At 34.8% G+C, this 23,995-nt stretch overlaps 5 protein-coding genes across 13 annotated transcripts; 3 read left to right on the top strand and 2 right to left on the bottom strand.

Moving 5' to 3' along the window:
* Positions 1-272: 272 nt before the first annotated feature.
* Positions 273-7,976, top strand: LOC18103519 (small RNA 2'-O-methyltransferase). Of its 7 annotated transcripts, XM_024581694.2 has the most exons (11): positions 273-470; positions 898-930; positions 1,280-1,541; positions 2,299-2,388; positions 2,915-3,369; positions 3,604-3,846; positions 4,374-5,329; positions 6,107-6,258; positions 6,372-6,488; positions 6,591-6,713; positions 7,269-7,976. In XM_024581694.2, the coding sequence occupies exons 3-11, from the start codon at positions 1,287-1,289 to the stop codon at positions 7,731-7,733; spliced, it is 2,856 nt and encodes a 951-aa protein (XP_024437462.1). In that variant the 5' UTR covers positions 273-470; positions 898-930; positions 1,280-1,286; the 3' UTR covers positions 7,734-7,976. The 7 variants fall into 7 exon arrangements, with proteins under 7 accessions (XP_024437462.1, XP_024437461.1, XP_024437457.1 ...); XM_024581693.2 differs by lacking the exon at positions 898-930; XM_024581689.2 differs by having other exon boundaries at positions 898-1,541.
* A 926-nt stretch (positions 7,977-8,902) lies between these two features.
* LOC18103518 (uncharacterized) lies at positions 8,903-13,170 on the top strand. Of its 2 annotated transcripts, XM_024580953.2 has the most exons (6): positions 8,903-9,346; positions 10,152-10,364; positions 10,995-11,143; positions 11,226-11,294; positions 11,376-12,683; positions 12,795-13,170. In XM_024580953.2, the coding sequence occupies exons 1-6, from the start codon at positions 9,128-9,130 to the stop codon at positions 12,796-12,798; spliced, it is 1,962 nt and encodes a 653-aa protein (XP_024436721.1). In that variant the 5' UTR covers positions 8,903-9,127; the 3' UTR covers positions 12,799-13,170. The 2 variants fall into 2 exon arrangements, with proteins under 2 accessions (XP_024436721.1, XP_006377952.2); XM_006377890.3 differs by having other exon boundaries at positions 8,906-9,346; positions 11,376-13,170.
* Positions 13,171-14,166: 996 nt separating this feature from the next.
* Positions 14,167-18,772, top strand: LOC18103517 (histidinol dehydrogenase, chloroplastic). 2 transcript variants are annotated; one of them, XM_006377889.3, is made up of 15 exons: positions 14,167-14,333; positions 14,501-14,622; positions 14,721-14,842; positions 14,963-15,015; positions 15,118-15,190; positions 15,335-15,436; positions 15,525-15,626; positions 15,746-15,817; positions 15,894-15,956; positions 16,054-16,095; positions 16,570-16,629; positions 16,778-16,888; positions 17,525-17,695; positions 18,082-18,172; positions 18,316-18,772. In XM_006377889.3, the coding sequence occupies exons 2-15, from the start codon at positions 14,508-14,510 to the stop codon at positions 18,597-18,599; spliced, it is 1,461 nt and encodes a 486-aa protein (XP_006377951.1). In that variant the 5' UTR covers positions 14,167-14,333; positions 14,501-14,507; the 3' UTR covers positions 18,600-18,772. The 2 variants fall into 2 exon arrangements, with proteins under 2 accessions (XP_006377951.1, XP_024467513.1); XM_024611745.2 differs by lacking the exon at positions 14,501-14,622 and having other exon boundaries at positions 14,169-14,333.
* An 835-nt stretch (positions 18,773-19,607) lies between these two features.
* LOC18103516 (putative germin-like protein 2-1) lies at positions 19,608-20,676 on the bottom strand. The gene is made up of 2 exons (XM_006377888.3): positions 20,469-20,676; positions 19,608-20,390 (listed from the first exon to the last, which is right to left on the bottom strand). The coding sequence occupies exons 1-2, from the start codon at positions 20,578-20,580 to the stop codon at positions 19,855-19,857; spliced, it is 648 nt and encodes a 215-aa protein (XP_006377950.2). The 5' UTR covers positions 20,581-20,676; the 3' UTR covers positions 19,608-19,854.
* A 1,497-nt stretch (positions 20,677-22,173) lies between these two features.
* On the bottom strand, positions 22,174-23,407 carry LOC18103515 (putative germin-like protein 2-1). Its single transcript, XM_006377887.3, has 2 exons — positions 23,165-23,407; positions 22,174-22,998 (listed from the first exon to the last, which is right to left on the bottom strand). The coding sequence occupies exons 1-2, from the start codon at positions 23,274-23,276 to the stop codon at positions 22,463-22,465; spliced, it is 648 nt and encodes a 215-aa protein (XP_006377949.3). The 5' UTR covers positions 23,277-23,407; the 3' UTR covers positions 22,174-22,462.
* Between the last annotated feature and the right edge of the window lie 588 nt (positions 23,408-23,995).

Here is a 23,995-nt window from a genome sequence, read left to right as displayed (position 1 = left end):
CTCCAGCAATGTCCATGTTACATTTCGCTGTGAAACAAAATGTTATCTCAAGCTGTTTAAGACTTTGATTGCTTTCCAAGTTTTTATAAAATTATGAATTAAAATTATATCTACTTTTAATTCTATTTTTTTACCTTACTGTTTTCTGTTTTTGTGTTTTTATATTTGATATCTATATTAAATATAGAATTTTTATTATGAATTAGCATAGTTTTTTTTTATTTATTAAACATGTTACTGTATTTGTTACACCACTAACACAAAAACTAGCGGAAAACAAACGCAGCATAAAATGAACTATGAACTATGAAGACCACCTTTCCCTCCCCCGCTTCTCTCTCTCTAAAACCGCAAGAGACACTTGAGGGAAAAAGCAAGAGTACACTCTCCATTGTCCATAGCATATAAAGAACTCCAAAAAGCCCCACAAACCCACAAACCCCATTTAGATACTTTACTGTTCTTCACAGGTTGCACCCTCTCTCTCTCTCTCTCTCTCTATTTTTCTTGTCTTATTGTTTTCGAATGTATTCGTGCATGTGTATTATACAGTACGTACAGGTGACTTTTGAGTGTGGCAGATGGTAAAGTATGTATCTTGGATAATTTTGAATTCTGGGTCATTTAAATTTTTGTATTTCTATGTTTTTCTTTCAATTACAGCTCAATTCTTCTCTGTTTCTCATTGATTGCATAAAGTGTCTTTTTATTTATGGGGCTGTTTGGTTTCTGAGAAAACTCAGAGACCAATGAATTTACTTTTCCAATTGCTTAATTCTCATCCTTGTTTCATATTGGTTGCCTAAAGTTTGTGCCTTTATTGTTGTTATTTTTTTTAATGAAAGTTTGCGTCTTTATTAAATACCACCTGTTTGGTTGCTGGCAAAGGAAAAATAGGGAACTGGGACTTTCCTAATTTTGCATTTTAAGGTACAAGTTTGACTCTTTTTTTATCTCTCACTCATTACATTTTAATAATGTGTTTTTGTATTATTGGTTAGAACCTTTGAGTGTTGCTTATGGAAAATGGAGTGAAGCAATTTTTTTCATTTAAAATTGCTTGATTCATCTCTTTATCTAAAGGTTGATTGCCTAAAGTTTGTGTTATTTATTTATTTTTATGAATGTAGCTGTTTGTTTGCTGAGTAAAGAAGTTGCAAATTGGGACTTCTAGCATTGTGCATTTCATGATAAAGTTTTATTTTACTTTATGTAATTGAATTGGTTTTGTTATTGACAATGATATGCGTGGTTGTGATTTTTATGAGAACTTTTGGAGGTTGCTTATGGAAATTGGAGTGAAGAAGACAATTTTTTCACCTAAGGCTATCATAAACCAGAAGTTTGGTAGCAAGGCATGTTATAAGGTAGAGGAGGTACAGGAGGAGTCAACTCAGAATGGGTTCCCAGGATTGGCAATTCCTCAGAAAGCTCCTCTTTTTCGGTGCCAGCTAGAGCTTCCAGAATTTACTGTTGTTTCAGATATATGTAGAAAGAAGAAGGATGCCGAGCAATCTGCAGCAGATTTGGCTTTAAAAAGGGTACGCTTCAGCTTCCTTCTTAGGAAGCGTTTGGGAACGCGGTTCAACCCGCGTTCCCAAAAAATTTGAAATTGTTTTTTTTTTTTGCTAAAATTTAATATGGTTTGTACGTTTTGGATCGTTTTGATGTGCTGATGTCAAAAATGATTTTTAAAAAATGAAAAAACATCATTGGCATGCATTTTGGCATGAAAAGTTATTTGAAAAGCACTCGCAACCACACTGCCAAACACGCTCTTAATATTATCGTTGGCACTTTTCAAATTTGATTAAACTTGCCAGCTGAGGATGAGTATACAGCTTTGTGATTGAATGATATGCCTTTTCTTCATCATGATTGAATTTTTTATTTTATTTTATTTTATTGAACATTGTTGCTGATAATGTGGAATGAATGTCATTACCAAATTGGGATGGATATGGAATTGATTATTTATTAGTTATGAAGTTGTGTTGGTTATGTAGTTTGCCTGTATCCACTCGTGTTGTGTAACTATGTGACGAGATTAATTTGTTCTTTGGGTAATGCATTTGGTTAGAGAGCAGCTATTGTATTTTTACAAGGTTGTTGTTTATTTGTTGTCTTTGCTTTGAGATTAATTTATTTATCATGCAGTTTTCAGCTTTGCTTCTGCTAAAGTTTAGTTCATTATTATGAAGACAGATGTATATCTTTCTTTCATCCTCACCCTGGTTTTTTTTTTTTTTGGCAATGCCATTTAATTACTTGACTATTTATTTACTGTTTCTCCTGCAGCTAGGCCACCATTCCGTTGCTGAAAATCCATCTGATAAGGATCCTTGTGATGCTTTGATTGATCAAATCAAATATCTATTTTCAGACGAGGTTGGTAGTTTGTATAGAAATATATTGTGAAACACGTTACAAATAATTGCATTATCTGTATAGTATTATTTATTTTAAATAAATTATTTTTATGTACACTTTTTAAAATTATGATACTTAAAACAAACCACTTAATCTTAAAATCAATTAATTGATAAATTCACATTCCAATAAAGAGCAATGCCCATTATAATGAGATTTTTGCATCGAAAACATTATGAATGAAAACAATGGCAGTAGGGTAATTTTGCTCAATTTTTTGGTCATTTTTTTATGTGAGCATTCATGATATTTTCATTGAAAAAATCGTTTTAAAAATCATTAGTCCACCCACCACTTGCTAGTGTTATATCTATTTTCAGACGAGGTTGCTAGTTTGTATAGAAATAAATTGTAAAACAGGTTGTGTTGTACATATAATACTCACATGTCACTTGGTTTTTGCAAGACATATATGTACGGATCCTTGAACTGGTTTGTCCATAGTGCTGTTCTCTAACCTCTCCTTTGTTTGTGTCTTTGTTAGTTCTCCCTACCTCTTCATCCATTGAGGGGTCACCTTAGAGCAGCTTTGCTGAGAAGAGGTGATCTTTATGGTCTGGTACCTGCTTCTGTCATTACTACCTGTGATACAAAGACGAGTAATCTGTGTAAATTACTCAACCCTGAGGTGGAATTAAAACCTTTTTTGGCTTTGTCATTAATTATGAGGACTATACCAAGATTATCAGGCTGTGTTACATCCAAGGGGCAGCTTTCAATTCAGAAGCAAAATCCATATCCCACTGAGATCATAGAGTCATCAGATATCCAGCAATCTGATTCCCCAGAAAGCATATTGGTTAAAGCAATACAAATTCCAGCTTCACTGGATAAGACTGTTCAGCCAGTGACTCTTAATATTTCATCCGCCGGATATTACCTGGATGTTATTGCAGAACAACTTGGTGTAACAGATGCCAGCAAGGTTTTGCTCTCAAGGTAGGCGGAAGTGTTTGTAATACAGAAAGCCTGGGATGATGTATCTTTTCACCTAAAATGGGTTCCTCATTCCTTGCAGACATGACATGATGTGATGTTTTTCTTGTTTGGAAGATGCATTATTCTTCTCTTTGCAGCATTATATTCTGTTTTTTTCAAATAAAATCTTATTTTTTCCTATCAAAACAGGAAAGAGTGACTTGTTTTGGAAATACTTCATACTTTTCTCCACAGGACTATTGGTAAAGCTTCCTCAGAGACCAGATTGTATTTTGCTGCTTCTGAGTCACTTGTGATGGATCTGTTGTCGGACCTTGCAAATGTGAAAGATTTTCATGTGGAAGGACCTCCAAATGCAAGGGCAAGTTACTTCTGTGGTCAAGGAATATACGGTGATGCAATCATGGCTTCCATTGGATACACATGGAGGTCTAAAGAACTTTTCCATGAACACGTGTCCCTCCAATCATATTACAGGTCTCTTTTGAACTCTTTCCCATGAATTTCTTGTTTTACCATCACTAGCCTTTCTCTGCAATGTTGCATCAAACCTTAGGTTTGATGCAAACTTGATGTACTCTTTCTGTAGGCAATGCTTAATTCATGTTGAATAATGTCAGCAAAGGATAAGCGTTTTGTTTAAATAAATTTCAAGTTACTCATTCTAATATAATGTCATTTTATTGATGCATTTTCATTTGCACATAATATTCCAAATTATAACTCTTCTTTCGTCTTCTTTTTTTGTTATTTATTTTCTTAATTTATTATGTGAAGTTGAATACTTTCTTATTTAATCAACTGTTGTATGCTCTAACTACTTTAAATCTAGATCATTTTGTCGCTCCTTATTAATTATTGTGGCAATGAATGGCTCCTGCTGTTTATCACCAAAGGCTGCATCTCCTATGCGATGCCTGCAGCTCACATTGTTGCATAATGTACTTTAATACCCTAAGCCTTCAGCTATTCATAATTTAATCAATTTAGATGGTCTTATTCAGGATGCTTATAAGCAAGATACCTAGTGGAAATTACAAGTTGTCTAGAGAAGCAATACTTGCAGCAGAGTTGCCCTCAGTATTCACTACTAAAGCAAATTGGAGAGGTTCCTTCCCAAGGGAAATCCTATTCGCATTCTGCCATCAGCATAGGCTATCTGAGCCTATCTTCTCAACTACAAGTGTTCCTTTAAAGGCATCATGCGAGTTACTGAGATCACAGAAGAAGTTGAAGGTTACTGAGGTAGCTGGACTTGCGACTGAATATGCAAATGGAGGAGGTTTAAATGCGGGCGATGGAGAATCAGTAGGACTGGAAAGCAACTTTAGATGTGAAGTAAAAGTATTTTCCAAGGGTCGGGATTTGATCATAGAGTGTTCCCCTAAGGAGATTTATAGGAAGCAGACTGATGCTACCCACAGTGCTTCTCTGAAAGTTCTCTCATGGCTGAATGCATATTTTAAGGACCTTGGCATGCCTTTGGAGAAGCTAAATTGCTCTGCTGATGCCCTTGACATTAGTTTTTCTCTTGAAAACTTTCATAAAGAGTTTGCTTTATCCCAATCCATTCATAATGTTCAGCAAAGTGGGACTCAAGGATCCAAATTACCAGAATCAAAAAGTACTGATATGCAATATACTTTGTCAGGACAAGATGTTTGCTTACCTAACATTGAAGGTTCAGATTCTGGTGTTTTCCCCTCTAATGGATCTTTGTTGTGTATAAGTTACTCTGTATCCTTAGTGACAGAAGGTGGACATACAAAAGAGCTTATTGAAAGTAAAGATGAATTTGAGTTTGAGATGGGGGCTGGAGCAGTGATTTCTGCTCTTGAAGCAGTTGTTACCCAAATGTCAGCTGGTCAATGTGCTCATTTCAACATGAATCTGCCCCCTCAAGAGTTCATTCTAGCTGCAGTTGATGATCCTGGAAGGATTCACTCATTGTTATCCTCAGGTAATTAATTCACACTTTTCAAATTCATATCATTTTTTTTTCTGGATGCATAAGGGCATTAACTGTGCTTCTTGACATCTGATTAATGAATTTCCTAACCTGGAATTTGAATTATTGGTCCCTATTATCAGATATGGATCCTCTCATGTTCCTAATCGAACATGACTGATCATGTTCTAAACCCCACTGTTGATTTTGAATTCAATGATCTAGATTAGATGAGAGAACATAAATTACAAGTCATTAAGTTGTTACCTTTTCTATTATGACTAAATCATGTCAGGTGTGTTAAATCCGGCACATTAAATTTAGATTTAATATTTTAGGATTTAACCTGCAGAAAGGAAGACTAGAGCATCCCAATCCTTTGTTATCTACCTAAATCAAGATGTAGCTAACTTAATGCACTGAATCAAGGAATCTTTAGACATGAATCATTGGTTGATTTACATTGCTAAAAAAATGGAAGTATATCTTATCAATTTCTTTTTTTATCTTCGGTTGGGAAATTGGGATTGTTGTGTTGTATTAACTTTTAAGATGAATTGCCCTTTCTGTTTTTAATACAGATTCTTTTTTACAAAAATTAGCATGATTTTTTTCTCTGTAACTGTTAGAAACAAACCAGACTGACTATTTAATGGAACTTATGTTGTACGGCAACTTGTACTCTCTTTGGAAATGAAAATTGTTAGTTTATGACATAAATTCAGGTTAACCATTGGATCTGACATCTATCTTATAGTGCATTGATCTTCTGTGTTCCTGTTTTGGCAGAAGCTTGCTGGTTGGAATACCATGTAACGTTGTTGCGTGTGACAAAACCACCAGAAGAAAGAATGGAGCAGGCTCTTTTCAGCCCTCCGCTCTCAAAGCAACGGGTGGAATATGCTGTGCAGCATATCAAAAAATCTTGTGCTGCTACTTTGGTGCATATTTTGTATTTCTCATTAATAGTTAGTTAATAGGAAATTAGGATTGTAATTTTTATCCCTCATCACTGACATCTTTGTCTCCCTTCGTCTCCACCTTTTTTTTTAAGGTTGACTTTGGATGCGGCTCTGGAAGTTTATTGGATTCTCTGTTAGATTACCCAACTTCACTAGAAAAGATTGTTGGTGTTGACATATCACAGAAGAGTCTTGGCCGTGCTGCAAAGGTCTGAACCATCACCGAGCAGTGTTTCTCCACTATATACTCTATGGCCTTTCTTGACTTGTCAGCGAATCTCAGTCACATGTCTTGGGTATTGTTTCTGCAGGTACTGCATGCAAAACTGAGCTCAAAGTCAGATGCAGGCATCAAATCTGCTATTCTTTATGATGGTTCCATCACAGAATTTGAACCTCAATTGTGTGGATTTGATATTGGCACTTGCTTAGAGGTATTTATCTTCCTCCTTTAGTACATTTCCTGCTAGGTTAGAGCTCTTGGAATGGGTTTTAGCATCTAATGTGGTGTTTCTTTTGCTGGAATATCATACAGTGGAGGCTGTATTAATCAAGAAGCATGTTTTACCTAACCTTTGATATTTTTGGTTGTTTTAGAACATTTAGAAAGGGGATTCATGTGTGCTTTTGAACACACAATGTATTGGATTCCCCATATTTTTTGGGGTAATTGACATGTTATAGTATATTATTGTGCCAATAGACAACCTCCCTGTGAATGTGGGGAGAGCTCAAATGTGCCTTACAAAATTAATGTTATAGCGGCGTTTTGAAAATTGGTTAGCCCTGTGTTGCTTCTAGTTGTGCCGTCATTCTTATACTTTCCATGTCAGTAGGCTCTATATATTGTGATGCTGTTAGTTTTTGCATAGGTAATTGTACTGCAACAATCTTTTGGCATGATTAGAGATGTTTCTATAAATCAATGAACTGTTTATCGTTCTCCTGCCATTTTCTTTTTTGCACCTGTATGTTTTTGGAGCTTACAGGTAATAGAGCATATGGAGGAGGACCAGGCCTGTCGTTTTGGTGATATAGCATTGAGTTATTTTCGTCCAAAGGTTCTTATAGTTTCCACCCCAAATTACGAATACAACGTGATTCTACAAAGATCTAGTCCTGTAACTCAAGAAGAATACCCAGACGAGAAAAGCCAGTCAGAGTCATGTAAATTTCGCAACCATGACCACAAGTTTGAGTGGACAAGAGAGCAGTTCAACCACTGGGCATCTGAACTAGCGAAGAAGCACAATTACAGCGTCGAGTTCAGTGGGGTTGGTGGTTCTGGTGATGTGGAACCAGGTTTTGCTTCTCAGATAGCCGTCTTTAAACAGGAGAGCCTGCTTGATGAAGATGATCTTCTGACAAAACAAAATTCATCTCAGCATTGCAAAGTTGTATGGAATTGGAACTGCGCTGACAGATCGGTAGTCGGTACCCTCTCTAACAAGTAACTAATACCAAGGGTTTTGAAACCACCCTGACAAAGATTTTAGCTTAATCAGTACAGCTGTAGTCTGTACTGATAAATTATATGATTTTTAGGAAGCAGAGGGTATCTAACAGAATTGCAGGCTCAGAATGGATGCATGTCTTTTGCTCCTAGGCCAATTTGTTTGGTGCATGATTCTTTTTCTTTGAAAGCCCCCATGCCATTTATGAATCTTTTGAAGGGAAGTCCAGCCTCATTAATACAAGTCTCTATATGCAAAACACCCCACCTCTCTCTTCAAGATGAGTGTCCGTTGGGGACATGCAAAATCATATAATCTATCAGATTCGATAAATTTTCCGATGACTGGGATTCCCAGTCTCATAACATCAATCACTTTTGAAATTTCAATACCAAGGGTGATTAAAGCCTCGCACATAGCATACATTTGTTCAGAATTGATATTTTTTTAGGTATTTTAAGTTTATCGTGTTTGAAAGTGTCGTTGTGGTTGTTTTTCAAAGAGTTTTTCACTTAAAAATATATCAAAATAATATATTTTTTTAAAAAAAATTATTTTTAACATCAGCGCATCAAATGATTTAAAAACATAAAAAAAAATATTAATTTAAAGTAAAGAATTTCTTTTTTAAATTTTTAAATTTTTTCAAAAACGTTTTTGAAACGCAAAAACAAATATAAATTTAATGATGTAAAAACAAGTTGTATCTTGTTACCAACCATATATAATTTAGAGTTTGAGTTTGGATAGAGTTTATTTTAATTTAAAATTTTTTCAATCCCAATTTTGGTTGAATTTCTTGCCATAAAAAATATAATTTTTTTTTAATAAATGAATTAAAGTTATTTAATATTATTACAACAATCCCAAATCTTTATTCACATATTCTAATAAAATCATTGAACAAATTGGTTGTCACGAATTTAGATTTACACGATAAGTTAATTTAAGCCCTAAACCCTTCCATGACACAGAATATTAATGCCCTAATTCAATTCCCCCCCAAAAAATATTCCTTAATTCCAAATAAAAAAAAACTAAGATTTACTTGTAAAAAAGAAGAAGAGAGAATTAACTATCATGGAAAAAAATTACACCAACACACGTGCCCAGAGGCCAAACCTGCGAGTTCCAACGGCTAGTTATTATAAAACGGCTAGTCTTTTCTTTTTCACATTTTCACCTTCTCTTTTGCTTCTCTCAATCATCACACCTCTCTGTGCTTTCTCTTCTCTCTCAATAAAAATTTTCCTTCACTTTCTCTCTAACCAAACGCAAATAAAGCTATCATTCCATTCACAAGAAACCCAATTCTTTGATTTCTTTTTATGTATATCACTTTCTTGTAAAAATTTAAGAAAAAGGGTCTTAAAGATTAGTACTTTCTCTTGAAAATGTGGTCTAACAACAACAACGACAAGAATTCTCCGTCAAGGGGGTTCTGGACACCGCCGGCGTCATGGAGGTCACAACAATCACCGGAGGTGGTGATGATGCCAATGTCAGAGAGGAAAGAAAGGGTGTCTCATCCTAATTGTAAACGTGATCTTTTTCATGTTGTTCATAAAGTTCCTGCTGGTGATTCTCCTTATGTTAGAGCCAAACATGTTCAGGTACTAATTCTCAATGGCTTTTTTGTTGTCTGGGTTAATGGGTTTTTGAAAACATTTTAGTCTTGATGGGTTCTCTTGAAGAATAGTAAATATCTGTTTGGTTGAAATTGTGACAGAAGATGATAAACTAAGGATTTTTTTTTGCTATGGTATGATTTATTCTTAAACAAAAAATGAAAATGCCAAACTCTTGCATAAGTTGATTTTAGTCTATCTATTTTTTTTGTAAGTTCTTTTGTAATTTCTGGTTCGTGATAAAGTTGAATGTTATTGATCTTTGTTTTATGAATTTTTGGGTTTGGTCCATTTGGATATTACAGGTTAGTATGGGATTTGGTGTTGGTAGTTTAGTATTTCTTGTAGCAATTTGAAAAACTGTTACCTATTTTTCATTGTTTGGAACTCTTATCTGCATGAGAAATCAGTGGATTTCACATGGGAATTGCTGTAGGGAAAAAGAGTGAGAAAAGGAAAAGGAAATTGAGTTAAATAGCTATATGCACGAGACATTGTCACCCGGTAAGAGGAATTCAGGTACTAAAGTAGTAAATAACAATACAATTAGATTATACCACTAGGAGATGTCAGGTCATACATTAGTTTCCTCAGGATTGAAGAAAATGTTGTTTTTTTTTTGTTTTTTTATTTCAACTCTTCTTGTCTCCATTGACTTCCCATTACAGATTTTGACTTTCCTCAGGTCATACATCAATGACTGATTTTTGGAACTTAATTGAATAGATTGATTCTCCGGTTTGGTTCCAGTGTATGCGTGTGATTTTGATATTTGAATCTTTAATTACAGTTGATAGAGAAGGATCCGAGCAAGGCTGTGTCCCTATTCTGGGCTGCTATCAATGCTGGGGATAGAGTTGATAGTGCCTTGAAAGACATGGCAGTGGTGATGAAGCAGTTGGATCGAGCAGATGAGGCAATTGAGGCGATTAAATCTTTCCGTCATCTCTGCCCTTGTGATTCCCAGGAATCTATTGACAATGTGCTAGTTGAACTCTACAAGGTGAAGTGATCTTTTCTTTTCTTTTCTTTTTAATCTTTGCAAACTGTAGTGTTTTGGCTAGAATTGACTCTGATGATTTGGTAATGTGATTTGTCCATTTGCATACTGATATTTCATGAGGAAAATCTATGTGAAGAACCCATCTTACATGTTTTGTGAGTTGTCTTCTTAGTAATGCCATCCTTGTAAGGTTTAGTAGTTTTCTTCATTAATGGTGAAGGATCAATCTGTTGCAATGGTGCTGTTATAAACAAAAATTAAACTCTTTCAGTTCTTGATGTAGTTGAGGTATGAAATTTTCATCTACAAGGGCTTTTTAAGGAGTGCAAATACATGGTAGAGATAATTATTATTTTCAGTAGGAGACCTAAAATATATTGTTGACTTAGAAGCATATATTTGCAATGTATGTGGCTGAATAATTTTCTTTTTGCTTTGAGGAATCTGGTTAGCAGATCCATTTAAGCCAAGCCCATCAAGTTTGGGATTAAGGCTTGTTTTGGGTTGAGTTATAGTTCGGAGGAAATCTGATTATAACTTTGGTCTGCACCTGACTGAGGCTGATGTGATGATTCCTGTTCCTTTTGTGTAGCTTTATTGAGTTGTGATGCATGCTTGTATCTTTTGCAGAGATCTGGAAGGATTGAAGAAGAGATTGAAATGCTTCAATGCAAACTGAAGCTCATTGAAGAGGGTATTGCTTTTTCTGGCAAGAAGACAAAGACAGCAAGATCTCATGGAAGGAAGATTCAAATAACTGTTGAGCAGGAAAGATCAAGGTGATACACCTGCTCTACTTTTTTCCCTACTTTTACCGTATATCTCTGGATATCATTTCATTTTCTACATTAAATGATGCAGAATACTGGGGAACTTGGCCTGGGCTTACTTGCAGCATCACGATTATGGTTTGGCTGAACAACATTATAGGTAAACTATATTTCTATGCTGAAAGATATACCTAGACATGAAAATAATAATCTTCTTCATGAAATAAAATTTGTTTCTCAGGAAAGCGCTCTCTTTGGAGCCAGATCAGAACAAGCAATGCAACCTGGCGATCTGCTTGATGCACATGAACAGAATTCCTGAAGCAAAATCTCTGCTTCAAACTGTAAAAGCTTTATCTGGAAGTAAACCAATGGATGATTCATATGCTAAATCTTTTGAGCGTGCTTGTCAGATCCTAGCTGAATTTGAGTCACATTCGAGAGATAACCCAACTGAACAGAATGAAGATCACCAAAGATCTTTGACATTGCCTACCACCAGAAATTTGAAACAAGTTGCTGGCTCCCCGAATGGAGATCCATTCGTTTCTGGATTCATAGACTCTATAAAGTGCACAGGAGGATTTAATGAAGAGAGAATGCTGGCAGATGAACAGAATAGAAGATATTATTGGCAAAATCGCTCTGAGAATGAGAAAAACTTATTTGTATACAATAATGGGAGTTCTCATTGCATATCATCTGAACTAAGTGGTCCACAGTCTTCTCTACAAACTGCAGCTGACAATAGCCGGAGGAGAGGTTCTTATTTTGAAAGCCCAGTTGAAAGGCTTGGTTTTGTCAGCAAAATGAAGGAGAATCGGTTTAGTTTCACTGAAACAGGCCCAGCTTCCACGCAGAAGAAGACATTTACTTCCCCAGCACTATTTACACAACCGAGAAGATGCTCCTTGGGGTTTGATAAAGGAGATCAGATTAAGATAAGGTGGGGAGAGGATACAGTTGAGACAAAAAAAGAGAATGCAATCCGAAATCTCTCTGAAGTACTGTTAGGCTTATCTGATGATCATACAAGCTGGAAAAGAGTTCAGGAAAATGGTGGCCAAAGGAAATCTGCAATGGAAGACAGCAACACATGTCTAAAGTGTCTGACGGAACAGACCGCCTTTATTGACAATGCAGGAGTATTGAATGCTTCCACTGATTGTGACTGGGATCAACCAGCAGATACTTCTGGAAGTAAATCTCTCGGACAGGACAGAATACTCAAATCTCGTCGCATGAGTTGGGCAGATATGGTTGAAGAAGAAGAAGGAGAAGAACAGGAATTGTTTACTGCAGACCTTGGCCAAGGTTTCAATAGTTGGAACTATGAAGAAGCATCTAATGATGAAAATTTAAATGCCAACATAGTTCATCAAAATTCTTATCAAAAGTTTCAGCAGGGAATATGTCAAAAACTTGAAGCAGTTGATCTTCAAGATGGCATGGGTACCTCTATGAATGCTGTTTCGTCAAGGAATCCAACAGCGCGACGCTCATTGTCTTACGAATCTGCGGAGGATGCGAATACAAAGAGGAGAAACAGGTTGCAGGTTTTCCGGGACATTACTCCTACTCCGGATATAGTCCATGAGCTTGAATCAAAATATATCAGCTGTGAATATAATTCAGTAATGTTTGAGTGTTTGAACTGCAGTTGATCTTCAAGATGGCACTGGTACCTCCATGAATGCTGTTTCGTCAAGGAATCCAACAACATGACGCTCATTGTCTTTTGAATCCGAGGAGGATGTGAATACAAAGAGGAGAAACAGGTTGCAGGTTTTCCAGGACATTACTCCTACTCTGATAGTTCATGAGCTTGAATCAAAATATTTCAGATGTGAATATAATTCAATAATGCTTGAGTGTTTGAACTGCAGTGATCAAAATCAAAGTAATGTGGAGTGTTTATTCTTTTTCCTATATCATTTTATTTTACAGCTTGGTGAGTCACTGTTGCATCAAACATTGTATATCTCTGCCATTCAACTCTATCCATAGTACAAAAAAAAGAAAAAAGTTGAAATGTATGTGAACTATACAAATTATGCTTACTGTTTGATTGAAATGTCTTTATTCATCTCTTTCAAAGATGGTAAACCTGCCGTCTTAATGCCTAAGACACGAGTTAAGTAAGGTAATTCATATTAACATGATTATTCCAAAACAATATCATTTTAATATTTTTTTTATTAAAAAGTTAAAATCATATGGTTTTAAATTATTATTTTTTGTGTTCATAGTAAAAATAAAATAAAAATTGTGATGCACGGAACTATACAAATTATACTTATTGTTTGATTGAAGTGTTTTTATTCATTTCTTTTTGAAAGATATTAAACTTACCCGTCTCAATAATTAGATTACGAGTTAAGTGAGTTAATCTGTATTAACTTGATTATTTTAAAAAAAATCATTTCAATATTTTTATTTTAAAAAATATTAAAATAACATGATTTTAATTTTTTTAAGTTAAATTAAGTTTTGACTGAGTTTTAATTGAGTTAATTATATCAAATATCAAATCAACTAACTCAATTTCTATCCATTTTAACTTAAAACACAATCTAAGTTAATTATCGAATTATCATGTCATTAAGTTAATGTAAAACCAAACTGTTTTAATAATAATGATCTCTTACTACCTTTATTATTTTTATATATCCATGTCAATGATCACATTAAATAGAAAATTCTCTCTTTGTTGGAAGATTATCCACACATTTTATTCCTTCTTCAAGCAAACTAATGAATATAAATTGAAAAATGAGTATTGATGTTTTTTTTTTTTAATTTTTCTGTAACTTTTTTTCTTGAATTCGTGACAATTGAGGGCCAATGATAGAAATCCAATAATCAGAGGAAAAAATAAAAAAAAAAGATATAACTTTGTAGGGCAAATAACATAAATTCGATATTTCAAACTATCAACATGAAATTCTAAGTTCCTACTGAAAAAGTTAAAAAAACCCATTTTCTTAATTATTTATTTTTTGAGAAAATCAAACCGTTTTTTTTTTATTTTAAAAAAGAGAATACAAAAACACCTTCTTTTGTTGACTGGCTCTAATTTACAGACACTTGAACTTAAAAAGTTAAAGCCCAGCACCACCACCACCACTGCCGCCGCAGCCAGCACCACAACCACCACAGCTTTCTATTAACCTTCATAACCATCTTTCTCACTTAATAGGTAACTCTGTAACAATCTCCTCCATATTTTTCTTTTATAACGTTTCCACCTTTAATTTCTCATTTTATACTCTAAAGTTCTAATCTTTAACATAAAGTTTATAACTTTATACTAAAATTCTCATTTCTCATTATGCCCTTTACTGTGATTAATCTTATTGATTCAAGGTGATTAATGGACTCCCAGCTTCTATTACTTAACAAGACCAACGCTTTAATCAAACCTCCACTATTCAGTTTCTTTGCTTCTTCAAAACCCAGATACAACCCATCTTCCAATTTCTCTTTAGGTATTTTTTCACTGGAAAAGTTTCAATTTTACTTGTTTTTTCTTGTTGATGTTATTGTTAATTTGATGGGTTCTTTTTGTCTTTTGTTGTGGTTGAAGGGTGTAAGTTGAAGAGAGTAATGTGTGCAATGAAGTCTTATAGGTTATCAGAACTTAGTAATGCAGAGGTTGAAAGTTTGAAAGCTCGGCCTCGTATTGATTTCTCTTCCATTTTTGGCATTGTAAGTAACCCTTTTTTGTTTTGTTTTGAAAAGGGTGTGATTTTTAAAATTTAAGTTTGTTGTGTTGAAGTCCTGAAAAGGTAATTGCTGATAGGTAGTATTGTTGCTTGTTGTTTTTAGGTTAATCCTATTGTTGATGATGTTCGTCAAAGAGGCGATGATGCAGTTAAAGAGTCCGTCATTCTTTAATTAGTATTTTATCATTATAGTCTTACCATTGTGTTTGTTTTAGTAATGAGGTTAGACCGATGGAGCTGTTTATCTGTTCTTTGTAGTTATACTGCAAAATTTGACAAAGTCAAATTGGACAAGATTGTCGAGAATGTTTCTGAGCTTCCTGATCCGGAGGTGAATTCCAAAAATATATCTTATAATAAAAGAAATTCCTTGCATTTCTAATTTTCTATTTGAAGTTATTTGTATGGTTTGATATTTTTGGTTCCAAATGTAACTCTTGGCTATTATTTTTTGTTGCCTTTTGCTGAATGGCAGCTTGAGGCAGCTGTTAGGGAAGCATTTGATGTGGCATATGACAACATATATGCATTTCATCTTGCTCAAAAATCCACTGAAAAAAGCGTTGAGAACATGAAAGTATGTCAATTCTATTGATTAATTGGTTCTAGCTTTTACTGTGTGTTTCCGTTGATAGCTAAGCCTAGATTATTTCCAAATATTTCAGGGTGTTAGATGCAAACGTGTGGCTCGGAGCATTGGTTCTGTTGGTCTTTATGTACCAGGGGGAACTGCAGTTTTACCATCCACAGCTCTGATGCTTGCTGTTGTAAGTTGATTGGGTTTTACCAATTATTTTGCCTGGTGCAAGTTCTATAATTTTTATTATGATTGTCATATTCTAGTTAAGTTCATTTGGTTGACATTTTAGTTTGTTTTTTAAACTAGCCTGCACAAATTGCTGGGTGTAAAACTGTTGTCCTTGCAACTCCCCCATCTCAGGATGGCAGCATATGCAAGGTATTTGTTTGTATTTGAAATGCTATAATTTTGCAAAGCATGTTCTTAATGGGAGTGGATTTGTGGTCTTTCATAGGAGGTACTGTACTGTGCCAAGAAGGCTGGTGTCACTCACATCCTTAAAGCTGGTGGAGCTCAGGTTAGAAAACAAACTTATGGCCATATGTTTTGTGCACCGGGCATGTTGTCTTTATTGTATTTAGTTCCTAGTGATCTTACTAATTTTTGATTTCTAGGCTATATCTGCCATGGCTTGGGGGACAGATTCTTGCCTCAAGGTATTTTACTCATCAACTCATTTCTCAATTTTTAGTATCCGAAAATCTGATAATAAGAACAAACAATCCTTTTATTGTTCCTCTGTGGAATTTATATTAGTGTTTTGTATTTTCTGTTTGTTAACTTGGGGAGTGTGGTGTTTGCTATGGAATTGATGGACAAAAGGCTCATTGCATTTTCCATATCAAATCACTACATTTTTGTTATTTGTTTTTATGATATGAGAATAACCTGCATATATTGGCTCTTCTCTTTACCTCACTGTATCCTCTCAAATTTATGCTAAAAATGTTTTTGAAAAATTTGCAAATATTATTATTTAATAATTTCACAAATGAAAAGTCGACTTTCAAACTAGTTTTGTATTAACACAGACATAGCATGCTTAAATATGTAGAAACTTTTTACTTACTCTAGAGATGTGTTTCGTTACTAGTTGTAATGTGCTAGCACCTTTCACCTGAAATTTGTAGGTTGAGAAGATTTTTGGGCCAGGAAATCAGTATGTGACAGCTGCAAAAATGATTCTCCAAGTATGGATACTTTCTCTCCAACTGGACTTTATTGAAGCCTATTAGTCTACATAAATATTTTATTTCATCTCTTTCTCTGCCTGGGTAGAAAATGCTGATCCTTTTTTCAATTCGACTCAGTTTGTCCTTGCTTTTATTCACATAACAGAACAGTGAAGCAATGATTTCGATTGACATGCCTGCTGGGCCGTCTGAAGTTTTAGTCATTGCTGACAGTTATGCTAGTCCTGTTCATATAGCTGCAGATTTACTGTCCCAGGTGCTTAATTTTTTTTTCTTTTTTAACCATGTTCATATTCATGTTGTGTAGGTGATGCATGTAATATTTTATCTTTCATATAATTCTCCCAAAGTGAGGAAGTTCTATTGTTACAGATACTGATTGAATTAACGGCAGAACAAAAAAATTGATAAACTGATAAATAAAATAAATAAGATTTTAAAATGTGTTTATTTATTTCACCTTATAAAGGTTACATGCATGCTCAGTATCATGGCATTGTACTAAGTGTGTGTTTGGTATTGTGATGTACAGTGTTTTTTAAAAGTGTTTTTCGCTTGAAAATACATTAAAATGATTTTTTCTTTTTCAGTTTTTTTTTTTTTTTTTTTTGACATCAGCACTTCAAAACCATTGGAAAGCACTAAAAAAAGCATCGATTTAATATCTTTTCAAGCCAAACGCACTTTTGAAACATAGTTTCAACCATAAAAACAAACGGACACTATTTTCATCTTGTTGCATTTTTCGATCATCAATGTTAAAAATTAAATCAAAATTCCCTTTATGATCCTTTCAAAGGTTCAATTATCATGAATTAGATGTTCATTGCTTTCATATATGCCATAGTTTTATCTTGCCTGATATTTTTATTAAACTCTTTGCATTTTCCAGGCTGAACATGGCCCTGATAGCCAGGTTGTTCTTGTAGTTGCCGGGGATGGTGTGGATATGAAAGCCATTGAAGAGGAAATAAGTAAGCAATGTCAAAGCTTACCAAGGGGTGAATATGCTTCAAAAGCACTTAGCCACAGTTTCACCGTCTTTGCTCGTGACATGGTTGAGGTCAGTCTTTTATTTGACTGTTTCTGCCTGGATATTTGTAATGTCAATCCAGAAGTTGCTTGCTTTGCATTATTGGGATTTATAGGATGGGGGTTGGAATTCTTATGTGTCTTAAGGAATTTAACATGTGCTTTTGAATCACAAAAATAAAAATGAATATGGGGTTGCTAATTTTGCAGACTATGCTAATAATGAGCATGAAAAATGTTTAAACAATCTCTTGTATACTAGTCCCCAAACTATATCGATTAGTTGGTTTGGAATTGGCGCCTGCAAGATTTTTTCAGCTGCTTTCATTTGGTATACTCTTGAAATCTGTACATTTAACATTATGCTGGTGTTATATTTTATTTTCCGAAGCTAACATGATTATTGGGTTTCTTAAGGCTGTCTCTTTTTCAAACTTGTATGCTCCTGAGCATTTAATCATTAACGTAAAAGATGCAGAGAAGTGGGAGAGCTTTATTGAGAATGCAGGTATGCTCTTTTAATGCTATAGCCTTTTTTCTAACATCGTTGGTGCTATTCTTGAGTTTCTACCTTCGAAGGCAAGTGAATTCTCTCAACTGCTTTAGAGAAAATACATAGCAGATTTAAGCCTTGGATGATTTTCTCTGCAGGTTCTGTGTTCTTGGGCCCGTGGACACCAGAGAGTGTTGGGGATTATGCCAGTGGGACAAACCATGTCCTTCCAACATATGGATATGCACGGATGTATGGTGGGGTATCCTTGGATTCTTTCCAGAAATACATGACAGTGCAGTCTTTGACAGAGGAAGGTCTCATGAAGCTTGGTCCATATGTGGCAACCATGGCTGAAGTTGAAGGGCTGGACGCCCACAAGAGAGCTGTAACTCTTAGACTTCAGGGTATTGAAGCCAGACAGGTTTCTAATACGAGATAGTGTTTTAATTAGGCAACCACATATATATATATATATATATATATTCATTTTTTTTGGGATGACATTTTTACCATGCTTGAGTTTACCGAAATTTCAAGTTGTATCACTATAAAGTTTTGGCTTGTAACGTAACCTTTCCCATTAAGTCATAAATGAATCTCTCATTTGCTTCATGTCCCTGAATTCATCATTTAAATTGTATGGGAGCATCAAGTTGAGGACTTTACGATATTAAGATGGTAGTTGAAATAGAAAGGACATGTCTATGTTTTTTAAAAAACAAGAACTCACTTTAATTAAAATTATCTAGAGATATTTATTTTTTAGACTTCATTTCTGTCCCTTTAATTAAACATGTTTTTGTTTATTTTATCATGAGAAACTTCATGCTGCCATCCCATGTGCTCATCCACCTCCAAATGACACAGGAAAAAAGATAAAAGGAAGGAAAAATAGACTTAATGTGGTTTTTAATCTCCCATCACCAAAAGCCCTCGTCATTGCTAACTGCCCGTCCATGAGCGGCGCATTGCCTGAGCCAACCACAGATTAAGAGCTCACAGAGAGATAAAGAGTCCCCACTCTCACACCTCAGAAGAAAAAAGAATTGTATGCACCTGGCACCATCATTGGCCATAATGAACTTCTCTTTATCAACTAGTATTTCTACGTAACTTCTCTATAACTAGTATTGATCCTTGAGAGCCGACTACTCTATCTAAAATCTTATTATTCTTTTATATTTTATTATCTCTTATTTGAATCCAAATGGAGATGATTGAGAGTGAATTATTCCTTCTGAATTGAAGTATACATCCACACACCAATGGAATGTCTAAGATCTCATTGGAATTATAAATTAAGCCAGATTAATCAGTTGGATTTGACTGATTCTCTGTATATAGTTAAATTAGCCGTTTGTTAGCCATGTGTAGGAGGGACTCAAAAAACTTGGTAATTGATCATCCATGAAAGAGACTTGTAAAATGAAGTCACATCAAGTGGCTAATAAAAAAAAGGAGATTAGTGAGAAGAAACAGGGATTTAATACAGAAAAAAGAATGATTTAATACATGAATTCAAGAACAAAACACCTTTTAATACATGGAATACAAATCCACTTAAGCTATCATGCAATGAAGCACAAGCACTCCACTGCATGCACACAAAGATAAGAACAAAACCAAGGAAATACAAAAGAACTTAATGGCCTAACCAACTTGTCTTTCTTCTCCCACCATTTCCCATTTCTTGTCTAGAACTTTGATTGCAGGGAATTGACAACATTCTTGTGCAACTGGAAAGCCTTTGCAAGAATGTCGCTAGGAATGTCTGGATTAGACCCAAACACAGCATTCGCAATGGTGATGACACCTGGGTTTTGGCTGCTCAAGGCTGCTAGGGCAACAGCATTGCTCGTTCCCACATTTCTTTGAAAGTGAACAAGATTGATAGGGAACACAAACACATCACCCTTTTGTAAGACCTTGGTAATGAGACGGTTTTCAGGGTTAGATGTAACAAATCCAACTTCAAGACTACCTTCAAGAACTGTCAAGATTTCAGAGGCACGAGGGTGCGTGTGTGGAGGGTTAATACCAGCTGGTGCATAGTCAATGCGTGCAAAAGAGATACCAAGTGTGTTAAGTCCTGGTATTTGGGCTACATTCACTGCAGTTACCCTCGACCCCACTGCATTTGATGTGTTGCCTAGCATGTGAAGTCCACTGAAAGAGAAGTCACTAGCTTGAACACTCTTGGGGTCCTTGCAAGCCAAGCCATTGACAAGAACTGCCATAAAATAATTAAATTGTGTTATTTTCTTTTATGAAAAAATCAACAAAAATAACAAATTTACATGATGCATACCATTGCCATCTCCACCTGCCACACAGAAGTCTTGAAGTGGGCTCGGATCTGATGCCAAGGCAAAGGAGAAGGACAAAGATAGAAATCCAAAGAAAATAATGGAAGCAGCCATTGGGAAATCAAAGGTATGGAAGCTCTGTGAAACAATTAATTGCTTGTGTACCAAGAAAATAATATTAATCGAGCTTTTAGTTGTGAATCAAATACCTTTAATACTTCCTTTATATATACATTTGAGAGCTAGAGGAGATCATTAACAAATTAATCAGCTAAATCAAGCTGTAAACCATAACTCCATGCCGTCCTGTTGGAAGAATCTTATTGCTTACTAGTCTTCTCTTTCTTCTATCTCGTTCATACATACAGGCCATAATTAATAATCTAGGGATCTTTCAGTACATGCCGGCCTTAATTTATCAAGGGCACAAAATAGTTAAGCTAAGATTTGGTCATGGAGGACTGGTTAAGCTAAATAGTTTAATGGAAAGACGGAATGTAATTCTTATTAATTAATTGAAGCCTAACATGTCATCTCATATGCTGCTAAGTGTCAAGTACGAAGGGGCTCCCTCGTTATATTCTCATTATATTGTATTTAATTTAATAAAATTGGGATGGTATGATTTAAATTTGTAATTTTTGACCGGCCAAACTTTGATGCTATGTCAAAATATCGTTTCAATTTAAAAGCTAGAATGAGTTTATGCAAGTTTCAAGATTAAAGAGCTTTCACTTAAAGGGGAGTGTTATAATAATATAAATTAATTTGTTTAAAAACTAATTCAACTTAATAGCTTAAACTGTCAAGTGAGACTACAAGATATGATTTATATAATTATCTAACATACCCTCTTAAGTGAAAACCCTTTAGGCTTTTAAACTTGTACAGACTCACATTACATTGTGCTTAATTTTTATCAAATAGAATTAGGGTGGTGAGATTTGAACTCATGACTGCATGGTCAACAAGGCTTTGATATCATGTCAAAAAATTAATTCAATCCAATAATTTAAACTGTCAGGTAAGACTATAAAATATTATTTATACAATTCTCTGACAAAATTATATTTTAAAACTTCACTTAATACTTATTCAGAGCAGCAACAACCATAGAAGTAATACAAGCTGCAACACTATTATTGAGCTGAAACTAACCAGCCTCACTAGACAAAAGAACATAAGTCCACCTACTTAAATTTGCAAATCAGTTTCACAAGCTAGTACATAACCCTAATGACTTGAATTTTGTATAATCCCATCAGAATAGGAAGTGAATGATTTTGTGAGCCTTAAAAGCTATGGTATTTTCCTCATAAAATTCTGATTTGCATATTGTTTTTTTTAAAAGCTAATATTCATTAACGATTAGTTAATTATTAGTGTTAAAAAGAAAGAGAAACCAGGTTTAATACTTGTCATAAAAAAAGAATAATATATCTAACCACCATACCAAATACAAGAGACTAACTTTAACAAGTTCAATCACTTTGCATTTGTTAAGAAATGAGCTTGAAATCTCTTGGTGTAAACTAGAAGAACACTGCCAGTAAGCTAGAATTCCACGAATATAAAAGGAACACATTAGTTCCTTTGCTCGAGGTAATTAGTGAAATCTCAACAACAAAATCAAGGCGTGGCCTTATCATATTTGTTATCTTGGAGTGAGCAATAAAGGTAATAATATGGCAATCAATAAAGAGAGAATTTCTGAACCACAACATGCATATATTTTATTGAGAGATAAAATTACACAGAATTGAATCATAAATTTCAATAGCTACATAAAGGAATTACATAGCCATGGAAAAGGAAAACTAGAGAAGCAAAGAATTAACAAACAAATTAACAGAATGTCACTTGTATCCCAAAAGAGGCACACAGAAATTCAAGCTAAACAATGGAGTGTTACAAGCAAATTAACAAACAATGAAAGCCCTCACAAGAGCACAATATCTTATATCCCAAAGCCTCAATGAATTTTTGTCAACGTTGTTTAGAACTTGGATTGAAGGTAATTGACAACATTCTTATCCAACTGGAAAGCCTTCACTAGAATGTCACTTGGGATCTCTGGGGTGGAGCCAAACACAGCATTTGCAATGGTAATGACACCTGGATTTTGGCTGCTCAGAGCTGCAATGGCTACGGCGTTGCCATTTCCAACACTTCTCTGAAAGTGAACGAGACCAATAGGAAATACAAACACATCACCCTTTTGTAGAACTTTTGTGATGAGACGGTTTTCAGGGTTGGATGTCACGAACCCAACCTCAAGACTACCTTCAATGACAGTCAAGATTTCAGTTCCACGAGGGTGTGTGTGTGGAGGGTTAATGCCCCATGGTGCGTAGTCGATGCGAACAAGAGAGATTCCAAGTGTGTTAAGCCCTGGTATCTGGGCTACGTTTACTGTGGTTACCCTAGACCCTACAGCGTTTGAAGTGTTGCCTGCCAAGTGAAGTCCACTGAAGGAGAAGTCATCAGCTTGAACCATTTTCGGATCCTTGCAAGCCAAACCATTCACTATCACTGCCATAAAACAAATGAATCTCAATATCAAAGAAGCAGAATCTAATTCAAAGTTTAATGAAACTGTGATATGAATATCAAAGACAGGCCATTAGCACGATTACCATGCCCCTCAAATGCTTGAAGAGCAAGAGAGTTTTATATATTTTTAACAACTTGTACGTACCATTACTGGTTTCATCTGCCACGCAGAAATCTTGAAGTGAGCCTGGATCCGATGCTAGGGCATGGATGAAGGACAGAGCTAGGAATCCAAAGAAAAGAATGGAAGAAGCCATTTCCAAAATCCTATGTAAGAGTTTCTCAACACTATGAAGCAATTCTAATTTCTATGTGTACAGATCGAGTATATCTATCTTTCTTCAACTTTTAGTTGTGTTGATGAAATATGGTTCCTCCAATTCCTATTTATATATATAGCTGCGAGAGAGGTGAAAGAGATGATTAACAATTAAATTAGTGAATTAATTAACAAGTAAGGCCGTCCCATTGAAAGAGTCTACATCACATCCTTTTCCTTGCTCAAATCCGCGTCCATTAATTAGAAGGAAAACTTCAAACGGTATTAGCAATACGTTATTTTAATGAGGACCTGTCCGTGTAGGACTAAGTAATCAAAAATGAAGGAAGGAAAGCATTAATTAATTAATTAATTAATTAATTGGAGGTTAACGTTTTATTTAAGTGCTCTTAGATATAAAGGGTGGCCGGTACCGATCACAAACTTTATCCACATTTGATATTAAATTTAAAATTATTTCCAAAAGGGCTGGGATGAGTACATTACTGATTTGTCTTTTAATGTTTGATTATATTTTCTATGATTGAAAATTGAAAAGAAAATGAACAAACTCAACCAATTGATATTACTTTTCACTCCATTTTTATTTATAAATAGTTAAGGCTGAACTTTTTTCTAATGATTAAATTAATATTTGATTACTCTGAAACATGATCTAATATGAGTAAATTAAGAAAAAAGCATCAAATAGAGAAA

The sequence above is a fragment of the Populus trichocarpa genome, chromosome 11 (genome assembly GCF_000002775.5).
Source record: "Populus trichocarpa isolate Nisqually-1 chromosome 11, P.trichocarpa_v4.1, whole genome shotgun sequence".
NCBI classification, from domain to species: domain Eukaryota; kingdom Viridiplantae; phylum Streptophyta; class Magnoliopsida; order Malpighiales; family Salicaceae; genus Populus; species Populus trichocarpa.
Note: the sequence above shows the minus strand (reverse complement) of the source record. Positions and strands in the feature narration are given on the sequence as shown.

Bases quoted from the DNA above. Each gene is read 5' to 3' on its own strand.
- LOC18103519 (XM_024581689.2), top strand. From the start codon at position 1,245: ATGCGTGGTTGTGATTTTTATGAGAACTTTTGGAGGTTGCTTATGGAA. The intron at 1,542-2,298 runs GTACGCTTCAGC...TTTCTCCTGCAG, and splicing joins CAGATTTGGCTTTAAAAAGG to CTAGGCCACCATTCCGTTGC. The intron at 3,847-4,373 runs GTCTCTTTTGAA...GGTCTTATTCAG, and splicing joins TCCCTCCAATCATATTACAG to GATGCTTATAAGCAAGATAC.
- LOC18103518 (XM_006377890.3), top strand. From the start codon at position 9,128: ATGTGGTCTAACAACAACAACGACAAGAATTCTCCGTCAAGGGGGTTC. The intron at 9,347-10,151 runs GTACTAATTCTC...CTTTAATTACAG, and splicing joins TTAGAGCCAAACATGTTCAG to TTGATAGAGAAGGATCCGAG. The intron at 10,365-10,994 runs GTGAAGTGATCT...TATCTTTTGCAG, and splicing joins TGCTAGTTGAACTCTACAAG to AGATCTGGAAGGATTGAAGA.
- LOC18103517 (XM_006377889.3), top strand. From the start codon at position 14,508: ATGGACTCCCAGCTTCTATTACTTAACAAGACCAACGCTTTAATCAAA. The intron at 14,843-14,962 runs GTAAGTAACCCT...TGTTGTTTTTAG, and splicing joins TCTCTTCCATTTTTGGCATT to GTTAATCCTATTGTTGATGA. The intron at 15,437-15,524 runs GTATGTCAATTC...CAAATATTTCAG, and splicing joins AAAGCGTTGAGAACATGAAA to GGTGTTAGATGCAAACGTGT.
- LOC18103516 (XM_006377888.3), bottom strand. From the start codon at position 20,580: ATGGCTGCTTCCATTATTTTCTTTGGATTTCTATCTTTGTCCTTCTCC. The intron at 20,391-20,468 runs GTATGCATCATG...ATTTTATGGCAG, and splicing joins GGCAGGTGGAGATGGCAATG to TTCTTGTCAATGGCTTGGCT.
- LOC18103515 (XM_006377887.3), bottom strand. From the start codon at position 23,276: ATGGCTTCTTCCATTCTTTTCTTTGGATTCCTAGCTCTGTCCTTCATC. The intron at 22,999-23,164 runs GTACGTACAAGT...GTTTTATGGCAG, and splicing joins GGCAGATGAAACCAGTAATG to TGATAGTGAATGGTTTGGCT.